Source organism: Opisthorchis viverrini (genome assembly GCF_000715545.1).
Source record: "Opisthorchis viverrini unplaced genomic scaffold opera_v5_84, whole genome shotgun sequence".
Lineage (NCBI taxonomy): Eukaryota > Metazoa > Platyhelminthes > Trematoda > Opisthorchiida > Opisthorchiidae > Opisthorchis > Opisthorchis viverrini.
This window is the reverse complement of record NW_008751741.1, coordinates 1,386,559-1,412,070: the sequence shown is the minus strand read 5'-3', so window position 1 is coordinate 1,412,070 and position 25,512 is coordinate 1,386,559. Positions and strand designations below refer to the sequence as shown.

General features: G+C 43.1%; 1 protein-coding gene across 1 annotated transcript in view; it reads left to right on the top strand.

Moving 5' to 3' along the window:
* Window positions 1-25,512, top strand: part of T265_04879 (hypothetical protein) — a gene marked incomplete at both ends in the record, with an annotated part of 74,656 nt that overhangs the window by 39,860 nt on the left and 9,284 nt on the right. Inside the window, 9 exons of the mRNA XM_009169733.1 lie at window positions 1,515-1,663; window positions 3,988-4,091; window positions 5,070-5,188; window positions 8,158-8,337; window positions 10,451-10,551; window positions 16,207-16,385; window positions 20,515-20,639; window positions 21,192-21,257; window positions 22,687-22,782. Coding sequence (XP_009167997.1) covers window positions 1,515-1,663; window positions 3,988-4,091; window positions 5,070-5,188; window positions 8,158-8,337; window positions 10,451-10,551; window positions 16,207-16,385; window positions 20,515-20,639; window positions 21,192-21,257; window positions 22,687-22,782 — 1,119 coding nt within the window. The remainder of the gene's footprint in view (window positions 1-1,514; window positions 1,664-3,987; window positions 4,092-5,069; window positions 5,189-8,157; window positions 8,338-10,450; window positions 10,552-16,206; window positions 16,386-20,514; window positions 20,640-21,191; window positions 21,258-22,686; window positions 22,783-25,512) is intronic.

The following is a 25,512-nucleotide window of genomic DNA, read 5'->3' as shown; positions in this document are numbered from 1 at the left end:
GCTGACATCTAAACTATTATGTGATACTTTTTGAATACTACTTATAAGGGTGAAAGAGACGTTCCAACAGCCAACTGCCAGTTGCTGTCGAAACTTTTATCTTTTAATTTTTTATTTCAACTTATATAGTTCACATTTGCAAAGCGTGTCTACTGCTTGACTGTGCAAGGTGTGATCGATCAAACCATTGTTCAAACGCTATCCTGGATACCTTAACAGCTTACTTAGCAATTTCGTGATAGAATTTCGCCTCACCTGTTGAAAATCCTGAGATTTTTACACGGTATGTCGGTTTTTTAGGTTAAATCGATCGTGCTCAGTAACTGCTCTCAGAAACAGTTACTTCACCACTACATGTTCAATAATTTCGAAGTTATGATCGTTTCCTAAAAATGCTAGTGGAGTCAGGCCTCCTGATGTTGCGGGAGTCACATGCAGTCTAGGCCACAACCGATCAACTACGAATTGGTATTCCTGACACCTGATGTGCTGAAAAACTGGGAAAGTATCAGCAATTCTTCGTAAGATCATAAAATATTAATCTACCGAAACACGTTCGAGGATATCTTTTACTGGATGTTAAAATTTCTATTATTCCTTTCAGCTGTGAAACATGAAACGCCTAGGACACATACAAGAATGCATTAACAGCAATGCTGAACAAACAGGAAAGACTATGTGACCAAAAACACGGAAGTCAGATGAATCAGTCTAGTCAAAACTCTGCCCTTTCGAGCAAGACGGATCTGTTGTATTTTGTACACATTAAAGGACAGAGTGAATTCGTGACTGAGACTCAATCATCAAAAAGCTCTCCGAGCTGTTTCATCGAACTCCACAGTACTGGTGGTCCTGAAAGCCATCAAAGCTGGTAAGAAGATTGTCTACCGTTTTCTGCGACGCAGAATGGACCAGTTGACTAATAACATCGGAAGAGGGGATCCGGAATGTATAACTCTACAGCGGNATGTATAACTTACAGCGGAGCACTAGTACACCGGATTCAGACTGAGGTGACGTTTCCCAAGAGAGGGGCATACTCAATCCGATTCATCTGCTGTTCTTGTGTTCCATCAGTAGTCTTGCAGTTGTGGAAACAGAGCGATGTCTACTCAAATGCATGGCTGAAAACTTCCTCACAGCACTGACGCAGCTGGATCCAAAAGGTCAGGGGTCAGCCCGTGACTCAGCTTCTTCAGTCGCCTATAAATACTTTACCAGATATATCCAGACGGTTAATTTCATGTGCTGCCTATCAGTGAAGCCTTACTCACCACTCAGCTCCATACATACGAAAGTTATCGAAGCAGTCCATATAGTTTCCGCGGTAGTGATCACATGACGTTAGTGTTAATGCATTCTTGTATCTGTTCTCCAATCTGAAGGCAGTAAAAGAAACTTTAACATCACTTGACGTTTATCTTCTGCTGACAAAAGAATTGCCACATTTTATAGCACTTATGCCACACAAGTCGCGCTACAGTCTTTATTTTCTATTCTAACGTTCCCTTTAGTTCGAATGGAAGCTATTACTCAGTCGGCTTTTCGAACCCTTGAACTACACCATTTCGGACAATCAAGCAATTGCTTTGACGGAAACCAAATACTTCAAAGCTCGGTGTCAGGTTTACATGGATTATATGAAGAACGATACGGGTATAAGGTGAGCTCCCGTTTCTGAGCTGGTGAATATTGAGACATATTGAATCGCGTAAGACTACCATGTTTGTTAGAGCTTTCAGGTTTCACTAAATTTTGACCTTGGAAAGAATTGTCATCTGTTTTTTATTGTTATTTACTGCATCATGTCTTGCGAAATTTAGTCCTATAAATGAAGTCAAACTAAGCTGAACAACTGAGGGACACTGTACAGCTGTTTCATCCTTCTGGGAAACATCAGCAGGGCGCATCTTACAAAACGCAAGGATGAAACGAACCCGCGACCTCCCGGCTAGTGGCTTCAACACTAAGCCAGTCACGAGCTGCTGGGCGCATCTTCAAAACGCAAAGAATGAAAGAACCCGCGACCTCCCGGCTAGTGGCTTCAACACTAAGCCAGTCACGAGCTGCTGATCAGTAGTGTGATTAACTTCCACTTAGACCGGATATCGCACCATTTGTCCTTCAACCATGAAACTCAGATCATCTGTTCCAGTGTTGACTGGTCGCTCGACAGGTGGCTTCTCGGATAGAAGGTTCATTCACGCGTCCAAACTATTAGCCAAAAGGTCAGGAGTTCAGTTTGAAACTGTTCTGAAATTTTGTGAGGGACATACTGGTGATGATTCTCAACAAGAATGAAACAGCTGACATTAGCCTTCCGCCTATCGACTCACTCGTCGGGCTGTCTAACTAATGTTATGTGTTGAGTGAGGCAAGGAAAACCCACGCTTTTTCATATCCAGATGCATCTGTTTTATTGTGAACCAAGCTGGACAAGCTTTGGTGTTTTCACTAGAGGTTTTGTCCTGTTAGTGTAAAACCAAGCTATGTTGAAAAGCCAACTGACATTATGCACATCTCACGAACCGCGATCTTCCGGCCATCCGTTGCACAACTAGCCGTTTGACGACAAGCGGAGTGAACTGTGCTGCAACCGACTGTTAACAGATTGTTCTAATAGGACGGACTCAATTTCCTGGCTTCTTTGCAATGGCTTTGAGAGACGATTGGATACTACATTGAAACATAGTCTTTCTGAATAACCGTCAGCTCTAACGTACGTTAGCAATGTGCTTCAGTTCAAAGTGTATCCCTAAAGCAGATTCGCCCCACTTGGATTTGTTTCATACAGGCACAAAACTGTCAATATACTTACCACCAATAAAACTGGGCGCTCTTCATCTTCCCATTCAGTTGATCAAGTTCAAGTTAACTCACTGTTACTCGACAAGGACCAGTAGGAGAGACCATATCAACGCCATCAACTCGTCAGCAAGGTACAGAAATAAAATGGAAATTTGCGTTAAAACCGCGTCGTAAAAGCCGTTTCTCCAAGGTCACTGTGAGGATCGCGAGCTTCGGGTCTAGCAAAGCAACAGAATCAGATTAAATTTATGGGTTCCACGTGCCGGGCGTTGATAAAAAGTCAGATTACCTCTGAGTAGTGCACAAATTTTGAGTTAAAATCAACGTCTTTTGTCAGCTCCACAAAATTAGAAGTGTCACAAAGACTGCATTGACATTGGCGTTGCAGCACAATTTCCACAATCTCAACTAACCATTGGGCGAACGCACGATATCTGGAAGCACACATATCCAAAAACAAGATTTCTCGCGAAAGCTGGGCGGGCCGTAGACCCGTTGGAATGTTGTCTCATTCGTTGAGATAAGATCTTGGAGATTAAACCTCTATCCTTCAAGGGTTTCTGGCAGTTTGTTGGATGTTCTTCGATTTTCTGGGCCTGGTCATTTGCCTAATGCTTTTTTACTAAATTTTGAAGTACACTTAAGAGCTGCATCATATATCTTGTCCAGTAACGACGTTGCTCCTGTCCCTTCAGTGAATTTCATCGGCAATATAACGTCTTTCATTCTTACGGCTTATGTGCGCAGTGTATGGGGCCGACTGTGTGTGCACTGCTTTGATGAGATGCAATCGTGTCGGGTACGGCAACTGTTTCGACCATTTTGTCCACGTATTAACTTATTTCGATGCATCTCTCGGAGAATCCGACAGACACATCAGACTCTGTAAGCCTGGTTGTAAAGCCTATGAGATTTTTGCCTTGCTGCACTCGCTTGAATGTTTCCAAAGTTTCAAAGGAAACAGGATGACCATCGTTGATGTTTCTGGAGGCTTGACTTATTCTGGCAGTCGTCCGATTTCTGCTCTATTAAAAAAAAAACAGAAACTTCTTGGCACCGTTTTCAATTTTCACTCTCCCCGCGAAAGTGTTTTACACAAATGATGTCTTATATCTTCCGGTCGTTCTACAAACAAGTGTACTTTGACTGCCATTCAACTACCTTCATTCGATCTTGCAGAATTTTGCACAATTTGGCCGTCTGGCAATTCATATGGACCACCAGACATCTTATGCCCACTGAGGTCGACCGTTTACAGAAAGAGTATATGGAAGCAGAGACAGGTGAGTTGTGAACCAAAATATCTACGGTATTTATTTCAGTCTATCATTCAAGCCAATTTGTGTGTGAACTGCATATGTTCCAGATTACATTTTCGTTTCACGGTGCAGACATTTTCGTGAGAACATAGATCTTGGTGAATTAGATCTTGTCCATGCTTTTTTCACTCAACACAGTGAACTGTGATCTGTTGAGTGTGACCTTGTCGGAAGACATTAAGGTGGACTAATTAAATCTGGTTATGCAAGTATTTATAGTACAATCAGTGCGCTTGATATCACTCAAAACTGAAATCAGTTTCTGTGCTCAGACAGCATTACCGTTCACTGTTCAAGATAACCAAGGCAATTCTCCCGAAGAGATGCCACCCCACCCCAGTGACCAGAACAACGTTCTCCTCAGTTACCAGGAATGTGGACGTCTAAAATTCCCTTGCCTTGTGGTTTCAATGAATCGATCGTAGTTGTGTTAGAAATATATTCATTTACCGTTTACACTCGTTTTTCAGCATTTTGCTGCTACCAACCTAATCAATAAGTCGGATCCCCTAAATGAATACCAAACGTTTATCTACAGTATAACTGGTAGAAAATTTCCCATCCCATTCCCAATCGAAGATGGACCACTGATGGAAACAAAGGTGGTGGATCAATCATGTGAGAGACCATTCCGAAAAAAAAACAGGGTACTTAGTCTATGGCAAACCAGAAACGCTGTTGTAGCCTAGCCGTTAAAGGAAGTACTCCAAGTTTCTCGGAACTACGGAACATTATTACAATTTGTACGGTGGATTTTTGCTACAATTCTCTACAGTCTCCGGGTAAATCAAGTGGTTTTTTCAAATTTGTTGGAGCGGATGACTGAAGACATCTCCCAACGCTGGCAATTTTTACTTGAAGAAATGCTAGTTATCGTCCTCGGTTGTTCCTTTTTGATAGAACTTGTTGTATACTTACTGTTCGTAATGTCCGCCCATGTAGGTCTAAACAACTATCCAGAACGTTGGTTGACGTGTGTGGCGGAAACGCAAGAGGCTTTTGGCTGGATACTTGGCTATCTGTTTGCAAATGAGAAATTTGACCAAAAGAGTAACGATGCGGTAAGTGTGTCTGTTTTTTGATACGTCTGGCATCTTTCTACCACCGTTTTACACGACAACAACCAATTGAATTGCGAAATGACTTCAACAGAATCACGTGAGTGATAATCTGTGGTGTTTCATCCACAGCGTGGGCAACCAGTTCCAAAGGGGTGAAGAACATACCAGAGGACGAATGGCATTTTCAACCAATGAGTCTTCCTACGAGAAAAGTTACACCTAAATAGAAATTGCGTTCATTGTACCGAGGCCTATAACAGCTTTGAGTGCACCCGTAAAACTCGCCTGTGTGCAGTCTTTCTGTTCTACTCATGTAGATTACGTCAAAGCCTGAGTGAGCAAGATCGTGTCCACCAGAAAGGTAACACTGTCCGAATTCGCCCAAATAGACGCTAGCTGTTCACAGGACAAGACCAGGCGACTTGAGTATTGTTTTAATGAACCAATTGTGTTCCCACGAACGCACGCACACTAGAATATACTGATTATGCTAGACGAAATGGTCTAGGTATTTTACCAAGGTTGACTCACTGGTTCAAAGGTGTATATTACTGATGGAACATGCGAGTAGCGTCTGGTCAGGTGTTAAAGCACCGTCCCCCATCTGACAGAAGCTAAAGGCTAGTATGGAAATTATGGAACCGCTTTGCGGTTTTTGTTCACTATCATTGAAGATTTAAAGGACTGCTGGGAAATTTCAAGAGGAAGCTTGAGAATGTTGACGTCTCAAAAGCGCCATGACTATCATTGAGATTTAAAGGACTGCTGGGAAATTTCAAGAGGAAGCTTGAGAATGTTGACGTCTCAAAAGCGCCATGCAGATTAGAAATTTACTTTCGTGGCCAATGGCTTGTAACCGCTTAGTCCGTGTCCACTACTAAGCAATCCTGCACTCAAATGCACTTGTTCTCTCACTGATATCGCGACCACATGCGGTTCGGTCGCTGTCTAGTCACCCCAGTGATCGGCTGGATAGGGTGAACAACCAAGGTTCGGTTCCGTACGGACATCCTCAAATTAGCTGCCATGTCCGCTCTAACTAACTGGTGCACCTGAAGATTGAAGTATCAAGACGCAAAAGTAGCATCGTTTAATTTTTTGAAAAACCGTCTGGGTTGAAGACAATTCACTGCACCAGTTGGCGACAAAAATGATGATGAATGGAGCAGTCACTGAAAGCTGTACGGGGAAGACTTTCTGCAATGCTGTTTTGTGGCGTTGTTTCCATGCGGTTTAGGTTCCATTTGGAGAGTTATTGTTGATTACCCAGCGGTCGTGATCTAGAGGACCCACATAACCAATTACTGTGCTTCTCTCGTTTGACTAAGCTAGAAAGCTTAAAAATCGATGTTAACTATGTGTGTTACGAACCCCGCGCACCTGTTTGTGTGTGCCGTTTGCCAATAGTGTACGCGACTGAATCTTGTTTACTTGCCTAATTGAGCGATTTATTGATGACGCCGAGAGTCCTTGTTGTTACAGTAACCAAGCTACATCAGTCCCTCCACCTACTGACTGCCGCCGTAACGACTTTAACATAACCATGTGGCTGTGAACGACAGTGGCAAATATCAAGGCCATTCGCCCTCCGTGATGTGACCTCTCGTCTAATGAAACCAGATCCAGTTCGTTTTTTTTTCGCAATAAACAGCCCTTGAAACAGACTAAAACAGCCTCCACCAAAACTGGTCTACTCTGTGTGGCAAGCTTCTTCGGGATGGTTGATCAATGTAAAATTGTTCCGTTTTGAGCAGCGAACACCCCAGATGGTAGTGTTTTGTTTCCTGTCCACTTTTGCTCACTTTGCTGCACGACCAGTGTCCATAATTGCAGCCGTTGTCTAGGATATGACAAAACAGCCCTCATTTCCAACTGTACCTGGAGTTTGATGTGGACCCTAGGAAATTGATATTTCTGTGAATATTTACCTAGGACAAACAGTATTCTGCCACTCTAACTTTTTCACTAGTGTTAGAAATTTATTGTCCAAACACCATTTGAGGCCACTGTTTTCACCTATTCAGCAAACCTTCTGAGAAGCGAAGACACCGGCGACATCAGGGTGACTTCTTCGATGGGGAAGTTGTGTTCCTCTCAAGAATTTTCTCCTGAAGGCATCTTGTTCTGACGATGACGCGTCTTTAAATGATTCCACGCCCTGCCTCCAAGTAGCTTCACCCTTGACAGTTCAGGCTACAAGCTCGCTCTATTCTTCCATAAGTCACAGCTCCCTACTTAGTGAGTACGTCGGAATTATGATGGATTGATTTACTAGCTGCTTCAGTACATGGTAGGCTGTTTGCCTGATTAGTAGATTGGTTGAGTGATAGACTGACTGACTGGTTGAGTGATTATTTCATTGACTGACTGACTGGTTGATTGACTGATGGATTGATTGATTGATTGACTGATGGATGGATGGATGGATGGATGGATGGATGGATGGATGGATGGATGGATGGATGGATGGATGGATGGATGGATGGATGGATGGATGGATGGATGGATGGATGGATGGATGGATGGATGGATGGATGGATGGATGGATGGATGGATGGATGGATGGATGGATGGATGGATGGATTGATTGATTGATCCGATCGATCGTCGATCAACTGTTCGAGTGACTGATTGATTGACTAACTGACTGACTGATCAGCAAACTAACTGAGTGACCGGTCTGTTGGCTGACAGTTTATTCTTTTGGCTATTGTGTTGACCGATTCTTGGATTCTTTGGTGCCTGTATAAGTTCGTTCGTCTGACACCTGAGGCTGCCCTCAATAAAACCTCGTGTTATTGGCTTCTGCGTAAAAGACATCTCTGATCCGTCTTGTGAAAGGATCTGTTCAGAAGGGGACACCTGTAGTTTACGCTCATCAATAAAACATTGATCCAATTATCAACTGAAGATTTCTGAGTGACGGCATGTATGGCGTTATTGTGACTTTCCCCTGTTCCCCTTTACAGGCAGCCGAAATGATACACGAAATACGCGAGGCTTTTAAAGAAAACTTTGCTAGTGTTCATTGGATGCAAGAAGAAGACAAGATCAAAGCTATTGAGAAGGTTGATGCAATGAAAGCTTCGGTTGGCTATCCAATGTATCTCAACCAGACTGCTGAGGAAATACGGCTCCTATCGTATATGGTGAGATGACTCGTGTTACCCCGTGATTGGTCAGATCAAAAACACTGGTGAAACTTGGTTGGTTCCAGAATGGTATTTGTACAACACTCGACATTTCTAACGTTTAACCAAGTGTGTCAGTGAGACTGGAATGCTCACTTACCCTTTTGGTATATATATATATATATATATTACGCACGAATTTCATTTGAGGAGGAAAACTTCATGTGCTTAACAAATATTCTACAACAATACATTTCTCTTTTGTTTGCTTATCGAAAGTAGTTTATCAGAAAAGTGAAACTAGCATTGTGACTGTGACTTTCAGTGTTTGACCATCGATGTCTTCCGGTGTTCCCACCAGATTCGAGCAATTCTGAAGTACGTCGAATGGTATTCGGGAGAAATAACTCACCCTCGATAGATGAACTGATCGCACTGCATAGGTTGCGCTGGCTTGGCCACGTGCCGCGTGTGCCAGTTGACCGACTTCCTCGAAGGGCTCTCTTCGCACAACCACGTGCAGGGTGGAAGAGAGCCAGAGGCGGTCAAACAATGACTTGGCAGAGAAGTATGGAAGCCATTACCAGCAAACTCAGCTGCTCTCGTCACTGCCGTCTTCCTGGATGGGGACCCCGAGACAGGCCACATCAATGGCTAGAGACATGGTCAGACATGGCCCAGTCGTGCCTTCAAGGGCGCATCAGAGCTATTGCCTTCAGTGCATAGCTCCTTTTCCACCCCCCTCCCCACACTTGACAGCCCACTGGCAGTGCTGGATTTATGCAACAATTCATCAGCTCCCGCCTGCAATGCGCAGCTACCTACCCCCAATCATTGGTGAACAAAACTGCGGCAGCTATAAACACTGTACGGCGAGTAAGCGGTTATTACAGCTGACAATGATGGTGATGATGATGATGATGACTGTGGCTGCCGTCTGGTTGCAATGGCTTAAAATGGACACGGAATATTTCTGTTTGGTCATGGTTATCCCCAGTTATATTTGTAGCAACGAAATGTGAGAAATCATACTTGCGATGTCAGCGTGGAGGTGCCTTGAAATTGTAGCCGAGATTTCGTAATCCAAGTGAAGTCATTCTGTGCTAAAACGCCGAGAACCACTGTACAGCTGTACCATCCCAGTTTCGTGCAGCCCACAAGCCTGTGGGAAGCTTCGAATCAGCAATCTCTCGACTAGTAGTACCGTTTCGTCACCAGTAGCGGATCAGCAAATGATTTAGTCGCACTTGGACGGGATAGAGCGTCACTCATCCTTTACTGACGGAAGCCATACCACGTGATCACGTGATTGGCTGGTTTCTTTAATGACTATTTCTCAGACGGAACATTCATGTAACTTGTGAGATGCTCTTCATTCTAAGCAGATCACTCGTTGGTTGACGGTAATATGAGGAGATACCATATGTTTACGAAAGCCTCACTTCATCCCTTTGTTGAATTTTTTCTCAAGAACAATTGGATGCATAGTGAGTGAACAACGATGGATAACAGTAAAACTTTTGGGTCACTAAACCAAAGAAGTTGTCTCCGTACTGTGGAGGAAACTAACGAGACTGTGCCTCCGAATTTTTCTGATTGCTTTACTATCCGGTAAAGCTATCAGGATGACTAGAGTGGTGTTTTTAGTAATCTGATATGAACTGAACAGTGTTAGCGACTAAATATCACGGTTAGACATAAAAACAGTGTTCCGTTATCTGACTACTTCTATGGAGGAAAATGTTGGTAGCTCAGGTAGCGTAGATGGTCGTTGGCTTGTTTGCTGCAGCTGCAGTCAAATCGCCTAGCTCAGCGAACAACCCAACAACTGACTACTTTTGTTCATTCTGAGTAAAGTGATTGGTTCATCGGCTCTACTGAGCACTTATTCAACAACAGTAACCACCGTTTTCCATCTGTACACTTAAATACCGTGTTGACTACGCCACATCAACTGTCTAGAGCTTCATGCTAGCGTTAAGAAATGGATAAGGAACTCTTGTATTTTCATCAAATTCATAGATTGTGAAAGCTAACTTATCCCATCGCGTTCTGAATCCAAACTTTTTCCAGTAACTTATTTTTCGTGCACGCTCGTGACCATAAGCCACGACCATTTTTCTTACTTCAGACGAATATAACGGAGTCAACCTATTTTGAAAACGCACTACGAGCACGCGCAGCTCTCATTCTAGATCACCTCAATGATCTGATTACAGAAGATATAGATCGGTGAGTTACGAAACCCATATTTTTTTACTTGCAAAAGCGTGTAATTCCACCCAAGCAGTTTTCCCAAGGGACTGAACATATCTCCTGGATGGTCGTTGGCTTGTTCGCTGAGCTGGGCAATTTGGTTGCAAACGTTTCATCACCAATCGAGGTGACATCATCAGCGCGTAGTTTTGCGTAGCGGTGGGTTAGTGGCATAACCACTAACCCACCGCTACGCACTGATGATGTCACCCCGATTGGTGATGAAACGTTTGCAACCAAATTGCTCAGCTCAGCGAACAAGCCAACGACCATCTACGCTACCTGAGCTACCGACATTCTCCTCTATACAAAATATCTCCTGGATATTTAAATCAGCTCACACACTTTTGTGAGGGTTACACAAGAATTTCCAGCAACAACCTGACGCTTCTCATTGACCTTTCTGACCTCATTTTCACTGGTACATGAAAGGCGTCCAAGTTGCATTCATCTGAGACGTAGTCATTTGGTTTTGCCAAAATATATTGACCTTTTGAGGAGGAGGAGGAGCAGGGGGAGGTTTCAGTAATATACCTCCGTTCGCGCAAATTTGATCACGTAGCATGTAAAATATCCTTTTTGTTGGTTGACCTTTTGGGAGGAGGGGGAGGGTTCAGTAATATACCTCCGTTCGCGCAAATTTGATCACGTAGCATGTAAAATATCCTTTTTGTTGGTGCGATCCGGAATTTCTGTACAACGCTTGAGCTGAGTAGATCGTGACTGCCCGTGAGAGGACGGCAGATAAGAGAAGGAGTGATTGATAGCCCCTGAGTAAAATAGTTGCCCAGTGTTCACCTGAGGTTATAACCAGATCGAATTTCGTGGTATATGTATACATTTATATCAACCGCTTTCAGAAATTTCAGGATTTAGTAGGTGTCGTTTGCCATAAATTATTTATTTACTTATAATTTGCCTGTTTGTCTACTTTTATTTATTTGTTTTCAACACCGACTGTCAATTAACGAGTGCAGCACAAATAGGAATCGGTGTTACCTCAGGAGAGCACATATGTCAGCGCAGTGATGCGAATCGAGACCTTTGTTATCAAAAATCACCAGATGCAATAAACAAAAGAATCTGTGAAACGTAACCAACGAAACTTGGTTGAATGCGAGGGGCTGTAAACTTTTTCAATTTTATGGCAGGATTTCCCACAGCCGGGCCACACCAAACAACCTTTGTTGACACACACAAATCTGCTGACTTCGCAGGGGCGAGTTGCGACATATCCGGCATAGGAAACGAGGAATCCCTTTGAATTAAAAAAACACGCACTCCGGCCGTAGACGAAAATGTGACAAAGCGAATAAGTGAAGCGCCAAAAATAACCCACCTAAATAACACCAGTTTGCATCAAGCAGGAAAGCTCAATCAGTTGGTACTAAATCCGAATGTACTTGGTGATTTCACAGTAACTTTAAGTAAAGTTCGATTATTAGGTTTACTATGTTTGAAATTCGTTTTCTCTCCTAAAAACAAGCTAGTTTGAGATGTTGAGTAAGCTATTTAAATCGCCCTGGTGCAAAACTATGTACTTGTTCAGACGTACATTGATAGAATGATGGTAACTGTTGCATCTTACATCAGTCCGAACCCCGGCGCGTACAAAGGTATACAGTAATAATGAGCTCTACTAAGAGTGAAACTAGACTTCAGTGCTTCCTTATTTTGCATGGACCAACCAAAATCATCATCTTGAAACTGGAAGAGAACAAGAGTGATGTAAATACGAAACAAACTTTACCTACGCTGATCAACTCGGAAGCGCTGAATAGCTGCTTGGTTCTAGGGTGATATTACCAACAGCGTGGATCTTCAAGGAGATTCAGTCCTGATAGAAACTTGAACAATATCATTCGGCAAGCGGATGACGGATAACTCACCCGTCAGCTTTCCACCTTACAGCTCAAACCAGGCCACTTGAAGAAAAAGGCGATCTCGGAGAGAATCCCGCATGATTTGTGGGACGCGTTCGTTCTGGTTAGAATCACATGCGGCATGACTGAATTTATATCAGCAAACTCCTTGACACTGACAAGAACAGGAAGGTATCTGAACTTGAAAATAAGGGCTTAGTAGCATTTTCCAGATACAGCTGTCAACAATTATGTTAGACTGAGATCCCAACTTCTTGCGATGCCAAACTTTGCTGTCCTGTCCCTCTGCAGTGATCCTCATTCTAGTGTCACATGGGTCTTTCAATCAGTCAAATCTTTCAACATGAAGCTAGAATTAAGGGTTCTAGTAGCCCACCGTAGTTCTGAGGTTCAACGAGATAACGCATTTAATTGAATGTAAACTACTCACCCACAATTTCGCAGCCATGTCAGTTATCCTGCTTGAAGTAAACAAAAACCCGCTGTAGTGGACAGTCTCAGTGCTGTTGATTACAAATTATAGCTATAAATGGCACCTAAAAGATCACATAATCTCTGTTTGGGCAGCTCAGTCAGTGAAGCTTTTATCAGTCGTTCATGCCATTGCTGCTGAATGAACCTGATTGGGGCATCACTGGGTAATCGCTGGAACTCATGTCCTGCTGTCAGAAAAGCCCATCTTCTGCGAGGCAAGCACTGTAGTTGTATTGGCCACCAACACTGTAGCTAGGGTTGTTCCTGCATCCTAACCTGCTCACTGTGTTTTATCGGTCAGTAAGATAACGTTTGCAAAGGTTGCTTGATTAATCCCGAGACGTTTTTTCAGTTTGAAACCTAATTTGTCTCAGTATTTCCCATACTGCTGGCGCCTTAAACTGTATATTAAAAACTCTTATTGAACTCATATCGATACTTCTACGAAGGGGCTGTCAAAAAAGCCCAGACGATGCGAATCTTGGTTACGTTACAGCTGGAGAGACATCATCTTGCTAATTTGACCCCTAAGAAAACATCTTCTGGGTACCAAAATATATCTTGCTAGTGAGATTGGTGTGCCGCTTTTAAAAATATTCTCGTTTTGAACGACTGTTTTCAGTGTACTTAAGAATTCCGAGCTTTTTTTGAAAGAAACGCACCGGATATTTAATACAATTAGGTATACGGTGCTGAGACGTTTGATGAACCTGTGTAGTGCTCGTCAGCACCTCGCCACCTAGCCGAACTGAAATGGCAATCACAAGGTTACACCTCACTATCCACACAAAAGCGATGCCTATTAGTAACTCGATGAATATTACGTGTTGTTTCCATTCGTAGCGTATGCGCATTTTTAACTGACTTGTCAACCAGGACAAGTCAACTTCACTCAAATCGGTCTGCCTAGGTTGGATGCAGTGTGCCATCAGCGATTTCGATATCAATCATTCAGGTGGTGCCCAGAAAGTAAATAATTAAGTCTCCGACATGACTCTTTTTCGTTCGGATGTTTCCAATTAGGAGGGGGTGAATATGGATCCGAAGTGTTTCCTATCCAGCGGTGTCAACTAATTTCTTAAGGTTGACTCGCAGCATAAAAAACAACTGCATGCTACTGAACTGGTTCCTTCCGTGGGTCATTTCATGCTGGACAGAATGCTGGGACGCCACCTTCGTTAACCAAGCATTTGACAAAGGTACAAATGATCATAGCCCATCGGATGACAGCAGCGATGTGCAGCAAAAATGGGCTGTAAATGAAAGGCCATTAAGGAGCGAATAGTCTAAGTTATGCTCATTATCTCTTGTTTTACGCAGGGGCAGTCAATAGAGTTTTGTTCCCAGCAATGACCTTCTGTACTCAAGGTAAACGTATCCTCGGGTCCCGAAAAACTCCACCGCACGAGTGCTTCTCCTCTCAATCTTTTGTGATCTGAACACAATTTGAACATCCGGTAATATTCTCAGCCCACATCAGGTCCTTCGTGATGATCGATGGCTGAGCATTCTTAACACTCATCAGTATTGGTGATGATGTGAGGAGGTTTGATTTCTATGGTCGCTATTCATCAGTAGCTAGAAGATTGTCTGATTGAGGCAACAGCTGCTAGAACAAGAATCATACCTAGTCACCAAGGAAAATGATTGGCAAACGCGCGGCTCGGGAAGGAACACTGCGAAACTGCAAACTAAAGGGTCAACTAGTTAATCCATATACGTCCACTTGACGAATCCCAATGAGGACAAAAATGTTGGCCTGGTTGAGCCTTCCAGTACATGACTGCACCTGTAGCTTAGACATTTGGTCAGATCCCAAACCGATGCGTTAATTTCAATCGTTTTTTGTGAAGACTGATGACTACTCAAACGAAAAATCCATCTGCAGATAGTTGAAAGCCTGAATAAATCTTTTGCATTTGTATAGACATAATGCGCTACTCAGAAGGTTCCTGAAAACTCTTCGAAAACTTCACGACCGGTTTTGCCCTTCCTGGGACTCATCAGGTGGGCACAGTCCTCCCCCTAGGTTCCGCCAACCTTATGTTGTACTTGAACCCATATTGTACGAAATTTAAAAAATGCACTAATCTGGATACCGATTTAGTTTTCACGGCAGACTCACCTGGAGCATCAATGGGTTCCAGGTAAGTGTGTATTTCGCTAACTTCATGTAATTTGGATTCAAGTAGAACATAAGGTTGACGTAAAATAGGGGGCCCGCCTACCTGATGAGCTCCAAGAAGGGCGAAACCGGTCATGGACTGATGAAGAGCTTTCACGCTTGCTTACCATTATGATCATCGGTACAGTCGGACAACACCACTACTAACGCGGTCAGAAAGTAGTTTATTGTTCACGTTCACATCACTATCACTTGAACAGCCTTGCTCCTCCTGTCCTGGTGAGTCCATTCCAAAGAAGGACCGCATTGGAGTCGAGTCTCGTTCTCATTACAGTCCATCATCAGTGGAGATATCGTTGGCTGGATATGAACTTCGGACACTTAAACATGCAAGACAAGTTTGATACTGCTGGTACTACTGCACTAGACGCGCCTGAATCATCACGTGTGGAAAGCCGGATGTGCTCACACCCGATATCTCTAACGACATCGCAGCAAATGTCCTGGTTGTATCGATACGTTGGTCCACCTGTCAGGAGATCCTAGTGAGGTAGCGCCACGGACGCTTGAAACCTGTCGAAGAATTTCTCTCTTGTTATCATAACCCACTGGTCCAGCGATGCCTCCTACCAATTGGGTAAGCCGATTCGGAACATTAAACAAAACACTTTTTCCCATTCTGACAACAAATCGAATTAAAGTAAGAACTTGTTCATTCGGAGACGGAAGGAGCATATAAGACCCTGAGTATCAAATCGCTTTTAAATATTTCGGGAGCACTGATATCTCTAGAAGTTGAATTCATTCCTAATGAGTCAGACTGACTCTCACTGAGGACACTGGATCATTCCAACGAAGAAGAGACCACAATACGGGTTTTGTGGCTTTAGATACAGTACAAAACAGGCCGACGAATGTCAAACGTCTAACTTTACAGAAGATAAGGTACCGTGGAGAAAGTTGCAATTTGTCCAGTCCTGGAGATGAAGTTCCTCCATTCAAGTCATGACTGTAGAGGACGATTTTGCGACCCGCTCATGGAAGTGGCTTTACATGATACAAAAGCCATAAATCCCAAAAATTTGTTAAACTTCACGCGCTTGGCAAATTGGTCATGATGGTAAAATGTGGTTCTTCTTCTGTTCATAGATGGGACCTCCAACCACATGTTGTGAACGCGTTTTACAAAGACAATGCGAACCACATTTATTTTCCGGCGGGAATTCTACAGCCACCAGTCTACGATCACGCACACCCATTGTCTCTGAACTTTGGTGGGATCGGTATGGTCGTTGGCCACGAGATCACGCACGCGTTTGACCATCAGGGTGAGTTAATTGTCCGAAAGAACATGATTCTCGTGTTTCTGTGGGACATGATAACATCTTCATGGACCACTTGTGTTGCCACAGTTCTTACCACTTGGTCACCAGTTTGATGGCGGATTTTGTTTAACATAGTGAAAACACCATTCAACCTTATCATGGAGCAACCGTTTTCTCATGAGTTCTCCTAACCTTTCTGAGGGCTCAAGACCCATCGACTATGCTCTAGTCTGCTGGCCTTCTTTTGAAATAATGGTTTAAATGTGATCATCTGCTTTCAGCTTTGCTCCAGCGACACAGAATGTGCAAAAGCTATGTTTGAGCAACCAGACAATCGTCGGTCTTCAGAATGAAACACTTTTATAAGCTCATCGTTTATATTTTTGATTGTTTGGTACGGGTAGTTACCGGATTGGTGGAAGTCACAGAACAGTCCATTTCCTGTCCTGGCACAGTTAATCTGAGTCCATGCCGTAGACGGGAAAGTGCTGAACTTGATTTTTGCTCATCAGCAGTGCCCTCTTTGGATCTGTCGGCTGACAAGCGAGAAGCGTGGTTACCACTACCCCACCACCGTAAGATGGAAGCCGTTGAATTATCAGGTCTGAACAAACGAATGGTCTCATATACGTCCAGTGGCGACGACCCAGCAACCGTCCTGGTCTACTCGATCGATTCCGCTGTCGGAACTTCCCAGTCTGGAAACGCCATGGAAGTTTGAACCCTGTTAAACTGTTCAAACCAAATTGACTTGAATGTGAACTCCGCAAGTCTCGCCAGTAGTTAAAACTAATCAAAAGAAATGTTCACAGAGTTCAAACCTTCTTGACAGTAAGCGAAATACTCTCATTTGCGGGCGACTCGCCTGGAACTCAGCTGAATCTCTCGTTTATGATGTTCATGAGCTGTTTTTCGACCCAAACGAGTAGGGCTTGCTTGGTTGTCAGCATATCTTTCCAGCACTAAGTAGCCACGAAATTTCCAAAGTCTATTCTAAATAGGTAGGTTTGCTTGTCCTTGGTCGAACACCCAAAAAAAGGAGAATAGGTTTGAACCTGAGGCCCAAATGGTTGGATCACGTAACCGTGGAATAGTATCCATCAGCTATACTAGTGAACGGAAGAATGCTTCGCTGTGGAGTTATTTATTAGGGAATGCCAACTGAAGAGTTACGTACTATTGGACAGGGAAGCAAAACTCTCATGTGCATCTTGTTTACAAAATCTGAATGTTCATCTTCTCCTCAAACGCGTGTTCCTGAACTTTCCAAACTTTCCAAACAAACGCTACAAAGTAACTCCACTAATTCCGTAACAAAAGGCGCAAAGAGGGTTTACGAGAAAACATACTACTCGCATGCCCTCCCATCAGTAGTATCACCGCTGCACTAGCAACGAGACAATGACATCCCTCTTATCTGTCGCGCTGGTTGGCCCAACGCTCTTCTCCTATAAAAGAAATGTCAAACATCCTGCTGCAGAAGGAGATGGTGGAAGCAAATTCATAAAGCGAAGTATAAGAGCACACACACAAGTAGTCAAGCTTGGTTTAGGGAACTAGCCGGTTCGTGACCCTCTCTCCCTAATGATTCCATCTGTGAAGCAATCCAAAATCGAACTGCCAATTCGGTCCCCAATAAAATCCACGTTTCTGTGTACTTGCCCCAAAATTTTGCATTCTCAATGACCGTAACGTCCTAGATTGTGTTGCGGACCTTGGTCGCCGTTTATCACTCAGACAGCAGAACTCATCAGAAAATCAGTTGTCTGTCAGAATGAGAACGACTCTTATCCGAAAGCAGAGCACAAAAACGTGGGGACGAAAACTGGACCGGAGCGCTTTAGTCTGAGAGTAGAACACGAAATTTGGTGCATCAGCTCCCTTAGACATATCAACATGACGACTGTTTTCCGACTGTTTCTACGGCGTTATAATGATGCCCGACTCAGTTGTCTTTCGAACATGAGATTCTTGGTGAATCACCTAGTCCCATTCTTTAGTAGGCAGTTCATACCGGATAGAACACTTTATTGGCTATTCCTCACCAACTGGCACTATATGTATGGAATTGTGATCATTCTCAAAAAATACACTCGCTTGCAAATCAATTTCACTTTCGCGAGAGGCTCAACTGAATCTCTCGTTTATGATATTCTACAACTAAATGTGCTGCACACAGGCCGCCTGATGATTCAGTTGGCACGATATTCGAGATATTACAGTATATTTTTAAAAAGGAAACTACTCACGAGGTTGCTGAAAACTCTTCGACGGCCCACGACCGGTTTTGTCCTTCTTGATTGGTTTGCAAAATGGTCCAATTTGGGTTCAAGTAGAACATAGGGTTGACGGAAACTCGGGGGCTGCGTCTACCTGATGAGCCCCAAGAAGAGCGAAAACGGTCGTGGACTGTCGAAGAGTTTTCAGCAACCTTGTGAGTAGTTTCCTTTGTCATCATTCTATTTCTTATCTGTCTATGGTACATCCTCTCTTCGTTCTTCGCCGGAACTCAACCGCAAACAATTACTCTAAGCCGATTCTGCAGTAGAATTTCGCATTCTAAGTGATCAAGACACCCACACTAAACTGTGGCTCCAGTTTCCTTTCCACACAATCCCTTCAGACCATCAAGCCGAATACCTTTCTTTTGGTACTTTCCTCACACAAGTCGTAGCCGTTCCAACCCGATGGCTGTCCTAACCTTGAATCTCTTCTGAGTACTCTGCTGCACTTTTGGTTCTCCATATCATCATTGTCCTAATAACATGTCCTGTTCGATTTCGCCGTTTTCCTCATTCTACCCCAAGGTTTGCGCTTTTTAGTTTACTGACTTATTTTGCCAGTTTCAAAGGAATTCACTCACTCTGCGATCCACATTTCTGCAGTAAACATTCCAATCTACCATCGCTCCCTTCATAAGAGCCCTACAGAACTAACGGTAAACAATCTGCTAGATACTTCCTGCTTTTTGGTTCACGTCTGAACGAAACCTTAGTGGACACATTCTATGGTAGGTCCCAAGAAGGTCAAGCGTTTTGGAATCCATCTGCATCTTTTCTACGAAACTTCATGCCAATGATTCGGTGGAACATGCTCCCCTTCCCTGGGGAATGATGAATGCAATCTGACGGCTCAACAGTGGTTTGACTGTACCTTCCATATGACAGGTCATCACTCACATAACCAGCCGACAAGTGATGACTTGAATGAAGAATATCCTGTTTTCGCTTGAGTTAATCACACACTGCTCAAATGTTCCACGCGGAAGGTCGCGGGTTTGAGATTCCCTGCTAGACTTTCATGAGATGCGAGCTGTTGCTACGAAGCAGCTGTACTGTGCTTTTCGGCTTTTCAGCATAGATTGGCTTCAATTACAGGACAAAATCTCGATTGTTCTGACAAGATTAATGGTTGTTAAAAGCAAATAACGTCTTTCCAAGTAACTTTTTTGTTTCAGAAGATATGACTGACGATAAGTTTCCTAATGGATTGGACCGCTGAAGGCTACTTCCTGGGTGGCATTGTACGAACACCACTGTCCAACTGTTTAACCAAAAAGAATAGATCCTGTGAAAGCATTTGGTTCGCGTAACTCCCGTTTTTTTTAAGAAGCATACTTATCAGCTGGCTTACACTGACATCTGTAGCTGTTTTGCTTACCCGCACCAGATTTCCAAAAAAAACACTAGTTTTTTTGCAGAGCCACGTCAGAAAACAAGACTGAATAATAATCAAGCCTCAGCATCCTGAGAGTCATTGTTTGTGCACAAAGACACCGATCCATTTTGCAGGGAACACACTTCTGCCGGACATAGGCTTAACTATTCCGGAAGTAGTTTCTCATTTGCATTGGTACTTCTCAAAAAAAATTGGCACATACTCTGTATGTGACAGTCCACTCAAAGAAACTCTCTCTCTCTCTCTCTCTGCGTGTACTTTTCCTTACATTTGAGTAACGAAGTAAAGCAATCACATTTTGAGGGACTCATTTTTGCCCAAATGTGTTCCGTTTCCGGTGTGATATTGTTCAGTTGGGGACGACCATCCTTTATCTCAAGATAAAGGCTTTGGGATTAGTCACGTGCAACCAACTTGTACAACATCTTACAACCGTTTTCATTTCCTTACACAGGTGCAAAAAGAGATGCGAAAGGAAACTACCGCCAATGGTGGAGCAACAAGACCCGTGAGGCTTTCAAAAGAAATTCGCAGTGCATGATTGATCAGTACAGCAATTACTCAATCCTCAACACAAGCGTAAGCGTCGGACAGTCCAGTTTAGGACTCATGCTATTATTTTCTCACCACTCTTCTCAGTTTACTACGCAGCAACGTCTTCTGACAAGTTTAACTGTGAATTCATACGACAAACCCTGTAGTAGACCCAGTTTATGAGAGCGTCTAGCTGGCACTTGGGACATTTTCAAAGATGATCCTACCACTAAGGCACTATTCTAATCTTGTAACAAATCTGATTTTTTACTTCATAAGCAAATAAGTCATCTTTAGAATGGATTTCCTCGGAAGTAGGCCCGGAAATCTCGCAATATTGAATCTCACCAGTCCCGAAATTGTATGGGGTCCTCATGGGAAACGACTTTCCCCAAAAGAGACTAGACGCAATTTTTCTACAGGATCGACCCCCCTAAATGACTACTGTATGCGTCCACAACTTTGTAAACAGACCCCTGGGGATTATCGTACGATATGTCAATAGGTTTAAACTTCCGTTTTTTTGGCCTATAACCTTCAATCACCCATAAACTTACTCGCCTTTCATGCAACACCTCCCCCCTCTATTAATTACAGCTGAACGGGAAAATGACGCTAGGTGAGAATATTGCAGACAACGGAGGCATCAAAGCTGCGTATCGGGTGAGTTATTCGTGCATGTCAAATGGTACCGGAAGCCCAAATAGCACTTTTAAGCTGTCAGTGTACTGCAAGCTCCCTTGGAGTAGGCAATATCTAAAATGCTCTAGTTCTACCGCTTTAACCTACAAAGAGAGCCCGCGCCTGGCTTATTCGTACTCCTGACTCTTTTCAGAAAGAAGAGTTCTTAAAAAGAAGCTGATCTCTAACAGCAATATAGAGGAAGTTACCAACTTACACGACAAGTTACGACGTAATGCGGAAGCCTGAGTGCTCAGTAAAAAAAGGAGCTTTTATCAACTAACCACAACAGTACGGCACAAATTACATGTTACCCAGCCTTTACTAATCCTGCTCTCATCAACGAGAGAAGTCAATCTCCAATGGCGTATTGTACCCGATCTCTCTGCTTCAGTTTGCATGCAGTTGCGGTGAAACATACATTGATAGAACAGACAGGATCATATTTGAACGTGTCTCTGAACACTACCCTCGTTATTTGGTGACCTGAAATCCTACCTCATCGATTTACCAAACACACTCTGTCCATTGGACATAGACCTGACCCCCCAACACATCGTTTAGAATTTCACTGCGCAAAGTCAACTCGGAATTGTGAGTTTCTAGGGGGGGGTCCAATTTATGCTCACAGAAATAGGTTAGTAGTAAGCGGACACCTTCAATGATTCTATTGCGATTTTCAAAACTAGTTTCCCTGGTGAAAATTATCGAGTAGCTCTGTTTTATCAGGCTCAACAAATTCAAGCTACCCAAAAAATGAATTGGCTATATAATGCACACCCATTACTTTGGCCTGCCTCACAGACCCATAACTTATGTTCCTAAGTGTACGATATTTAATAAGCCGGTTCGCATCCCCAATCCTAGCTTGATGGTGAAGATATCAGGAAGAGGATTATTCATCCCAATGCGCATTTAGTACTAGTATGAGCACAAACTGAAGTTACTATTTTTGACAGTTTGATTATTAGCATATTCCGTTTCATCTTACCCGGGGGCTGTTTCATTCTTCAACCAGAAATCTACATCTGCTGGTAAATTAGTTTGGTTTTTGGGTGTGACTCTTGACTAATTCGAACAATGGCCTGGTCACTCGTCAGTAGATATAAAGTTTTATCTGATTAGTCATGATCTCCCGGTAGATACTCTCGAGGATCCTTGGTGGGAGTTGTCTTTTTCCTCAAGAACTAAGAGTGAAATTTTCATCCGACACTGAACGGCAACACGCTTTCGTGGTTACTTATATTTCGGGTTGGGAAAATATGCCATGACCTTGAAAGTTTGCATACACACGTCATGCATGCACAGAAAATGTATACGCCCTCATCTGTTTGTTGAGTCTCCGTCTAATCCTGTTCACTTCTTCACTGAGTGTATTATTTATTTACTAATATTTTATTATTTATTTTAGGCGTTCAAAAAGCTGGAGTCCAAATACTCGGATGGAACTGTGCTACCTGCTCTGGATTTCACATCGGACCAATTATTTTTCCTCGCATTTGCCCAGGTGAGACACAGATCACCTTTAGATTTTTCGTGTGACAGATAGTGAAAATCTAACTGGTAGTTGATATTTGCAATCAGACAGACTTGAATTTGAGCTCATTGTCTTATCGTCTACAGGTGACGGACATAAGGTAACCACTAAATCGCCTAAACAAACCGTGACCTATTCTGAACACTCAAAAGTGTACATCAGTAAAACACACATAGAAGCGGGTTTCATTTTCCCACAGTGATTTGAACACATATCTGATCAGTAAATTCTCCTTTTGACTTATTTCTTGAAGGTCTACTGGAACCATGTCTTTGTCTGAAAACTTTCCGATTCTCCGATAAAATCAGGAAATTCAAATTCGGCCTTAAACTAATCTAAAATAAACCGAGGTTAAATTTTTATAACCGCTTCTCAATAGGTAAGAAGTGCAGAAAGAAGGCACCTCTCCGTTTTGCGGAAAACACTCGGGCACTCCCGTTTACCTTGTTCAGGAAGCCGATCCGGACACTGTGCCAACCGGAATTTTGTCGATCAATCTTTGGGCGCACTGCATGGTTAGCTGGTTGATGACTGACTTCCATGTCTGTCCTCATCCGCGAGACTGTTACAATACGGTCGAAATTCACTCGCTTGATTTAAGTCTGAGCAAGCTGAGATGCGTTGTTTCGGGACACGGCTTCATCATTAGTCGCTCCCTGGTGTTTGAATGTGTGCTAAGCACGTGAACCCCGTGATACATCTTTAAATTCGTGTGATAAGTCCAATAAGTGTTTGTCAGGTGCATCCAGATTCAGTGTTGCCACCTCTCTAATACCGTGAAATCCCATAAAAATGCAAGTGGTACCTCATACACCTTTTGCCGGTTTCTACCCCAGTCTCTCTCTCTGTCAGTAGGCACAACCTCTCCTGTCAGAGAATGTGCACAATCCGCATATCTGTTGCGTAACTTCTGCTTGTGCTCAAAACGGAACAAGATGCTCTTCATGTTTCAGTCTAACAACACCAAAGCAGTTTTCTTAAGAAGGCAGTACTTATAAGGTTGACAAACACTCTCCGACAGCACACTACCGATCTCGCTCTTCTTTATCATCATCAGATGGTCGTGATCCCGCCAACTGCTTAAGTAGCAAGTTGTGCGCCGGTGGCTAAATACATACATTTGCAAATTAAGGCGCTGTTAACAAGAGAGTCATGTGACTCTCTCGTTTATGCTATTCTTCAACTGAGTGTATTGTACACGGGCCTCAACAAGGACGAAACACAAAGGATTCTCATCAACCCAATCAGTAACCATATTTCAAGAAGAACAAGATGCGAGTTTGTCGCAATTATCTACTTAGAAACATTCGCAACCATCGTCATGTATCAAGCTATGTCTGATTATAGTGTAATACAAAGAGTACAACAATCCTCATAAAAGGCCCCTCTCAAAGTACACCATCCCTAGGGTGTGAACTAACAATAGATCGTGCACTGTTGTGGATGCCCTTGGGAAATAGCCTTTCCTCGAACGGGTCTCGGAAGATGTTAAGATTCCGCCGCATGTTTGGACGCCAAAAATACTTATAGCGGGTTTTTTTTTTGGCACACAAATCAAGTAATGTGACTGATAGAACCTTATTCTTCCCGCTGTGTGCTTAGTAGTTTAACATTCAAGTGACCTCAACTTATTCGATAAATCAGTAAGTACTCTGTAAGAGCGAAAAATGTATATAAAAAACGTCAGTTTCCAGTTGATACAATTCACCTGCAACGCAGAGTCGAAATAACTTTGCACAGTTTGTGGGGTCAACACACAAATTAAGCTAAATGGGGCAGGTGATCCATCAACCCATGTCCTCATTCAATCATGGCCTTACATCCCAGGGTGATGGTGAACATGACCGAAGCTCCCACCAGCCACTGTCCGGAACATCCATACAATGCAACTCTCCGTCTTCGAAACACAGCCGCCATCCTTTTCGAACAGCCTTCCAAACATGTATATCTTTGTAATGTACTACTCATAAGGTTGCTGAAAATCCGTCGACATCCCACAACCGGTTTCGCCCTTTTTAGGGCCCATCAAGTAGGCGCAGTCCCCGGATTTCCGTCAACCTTATGTTCTACTTGGAACCAAATTGTACGAAAATAGCGAATATACATTCATTTGCAAACTAATTTGGTTTTTCGAGAGACACACCTGGAACCCAGCTGAATCTCTCGTTTGTAATGTTCCCAGGCAACTGAGCATTTGTTCTAATCTGTGGCTTGGTCTCTTTGCCAAAGCCAAAAGCTATTGTCGTTCCAGATAGAAATATGAATATCATTTTAAATCACTAGCTTGGAAGAACAAAACAAAACCTGAAAACAAGGTGTATCAAAGAAGATTCTATCCGGCATCACCGCCCTTACAAATAACAAGCGTCGTCTGGTTGTCATGACAATCCGACCAGCAAACAAAACCTTATTTATGTGGAGGCAGTTTATTGTGGTGGCTAACAGACAAAGAAGTCTGGACATACCGGATTATTGTCATGATAAACCGATAGGATAAAAACAATGTTCTTTTTCAATGACCACCTCAGAAAAAACGAACAAGCACGGTCGAATTAGAGCGACTGTCTTATGTCGGAGATTTAATAGCCTTGTGGCGTAATGCAGTGTCGCTTGAAATTGGTAATTGGACAGTATCCGTGACTCTCCAGGAGGCACCCCCCCCCCAGCGCAAGCGTCTAAATAAATCCAAGATTAAACTGA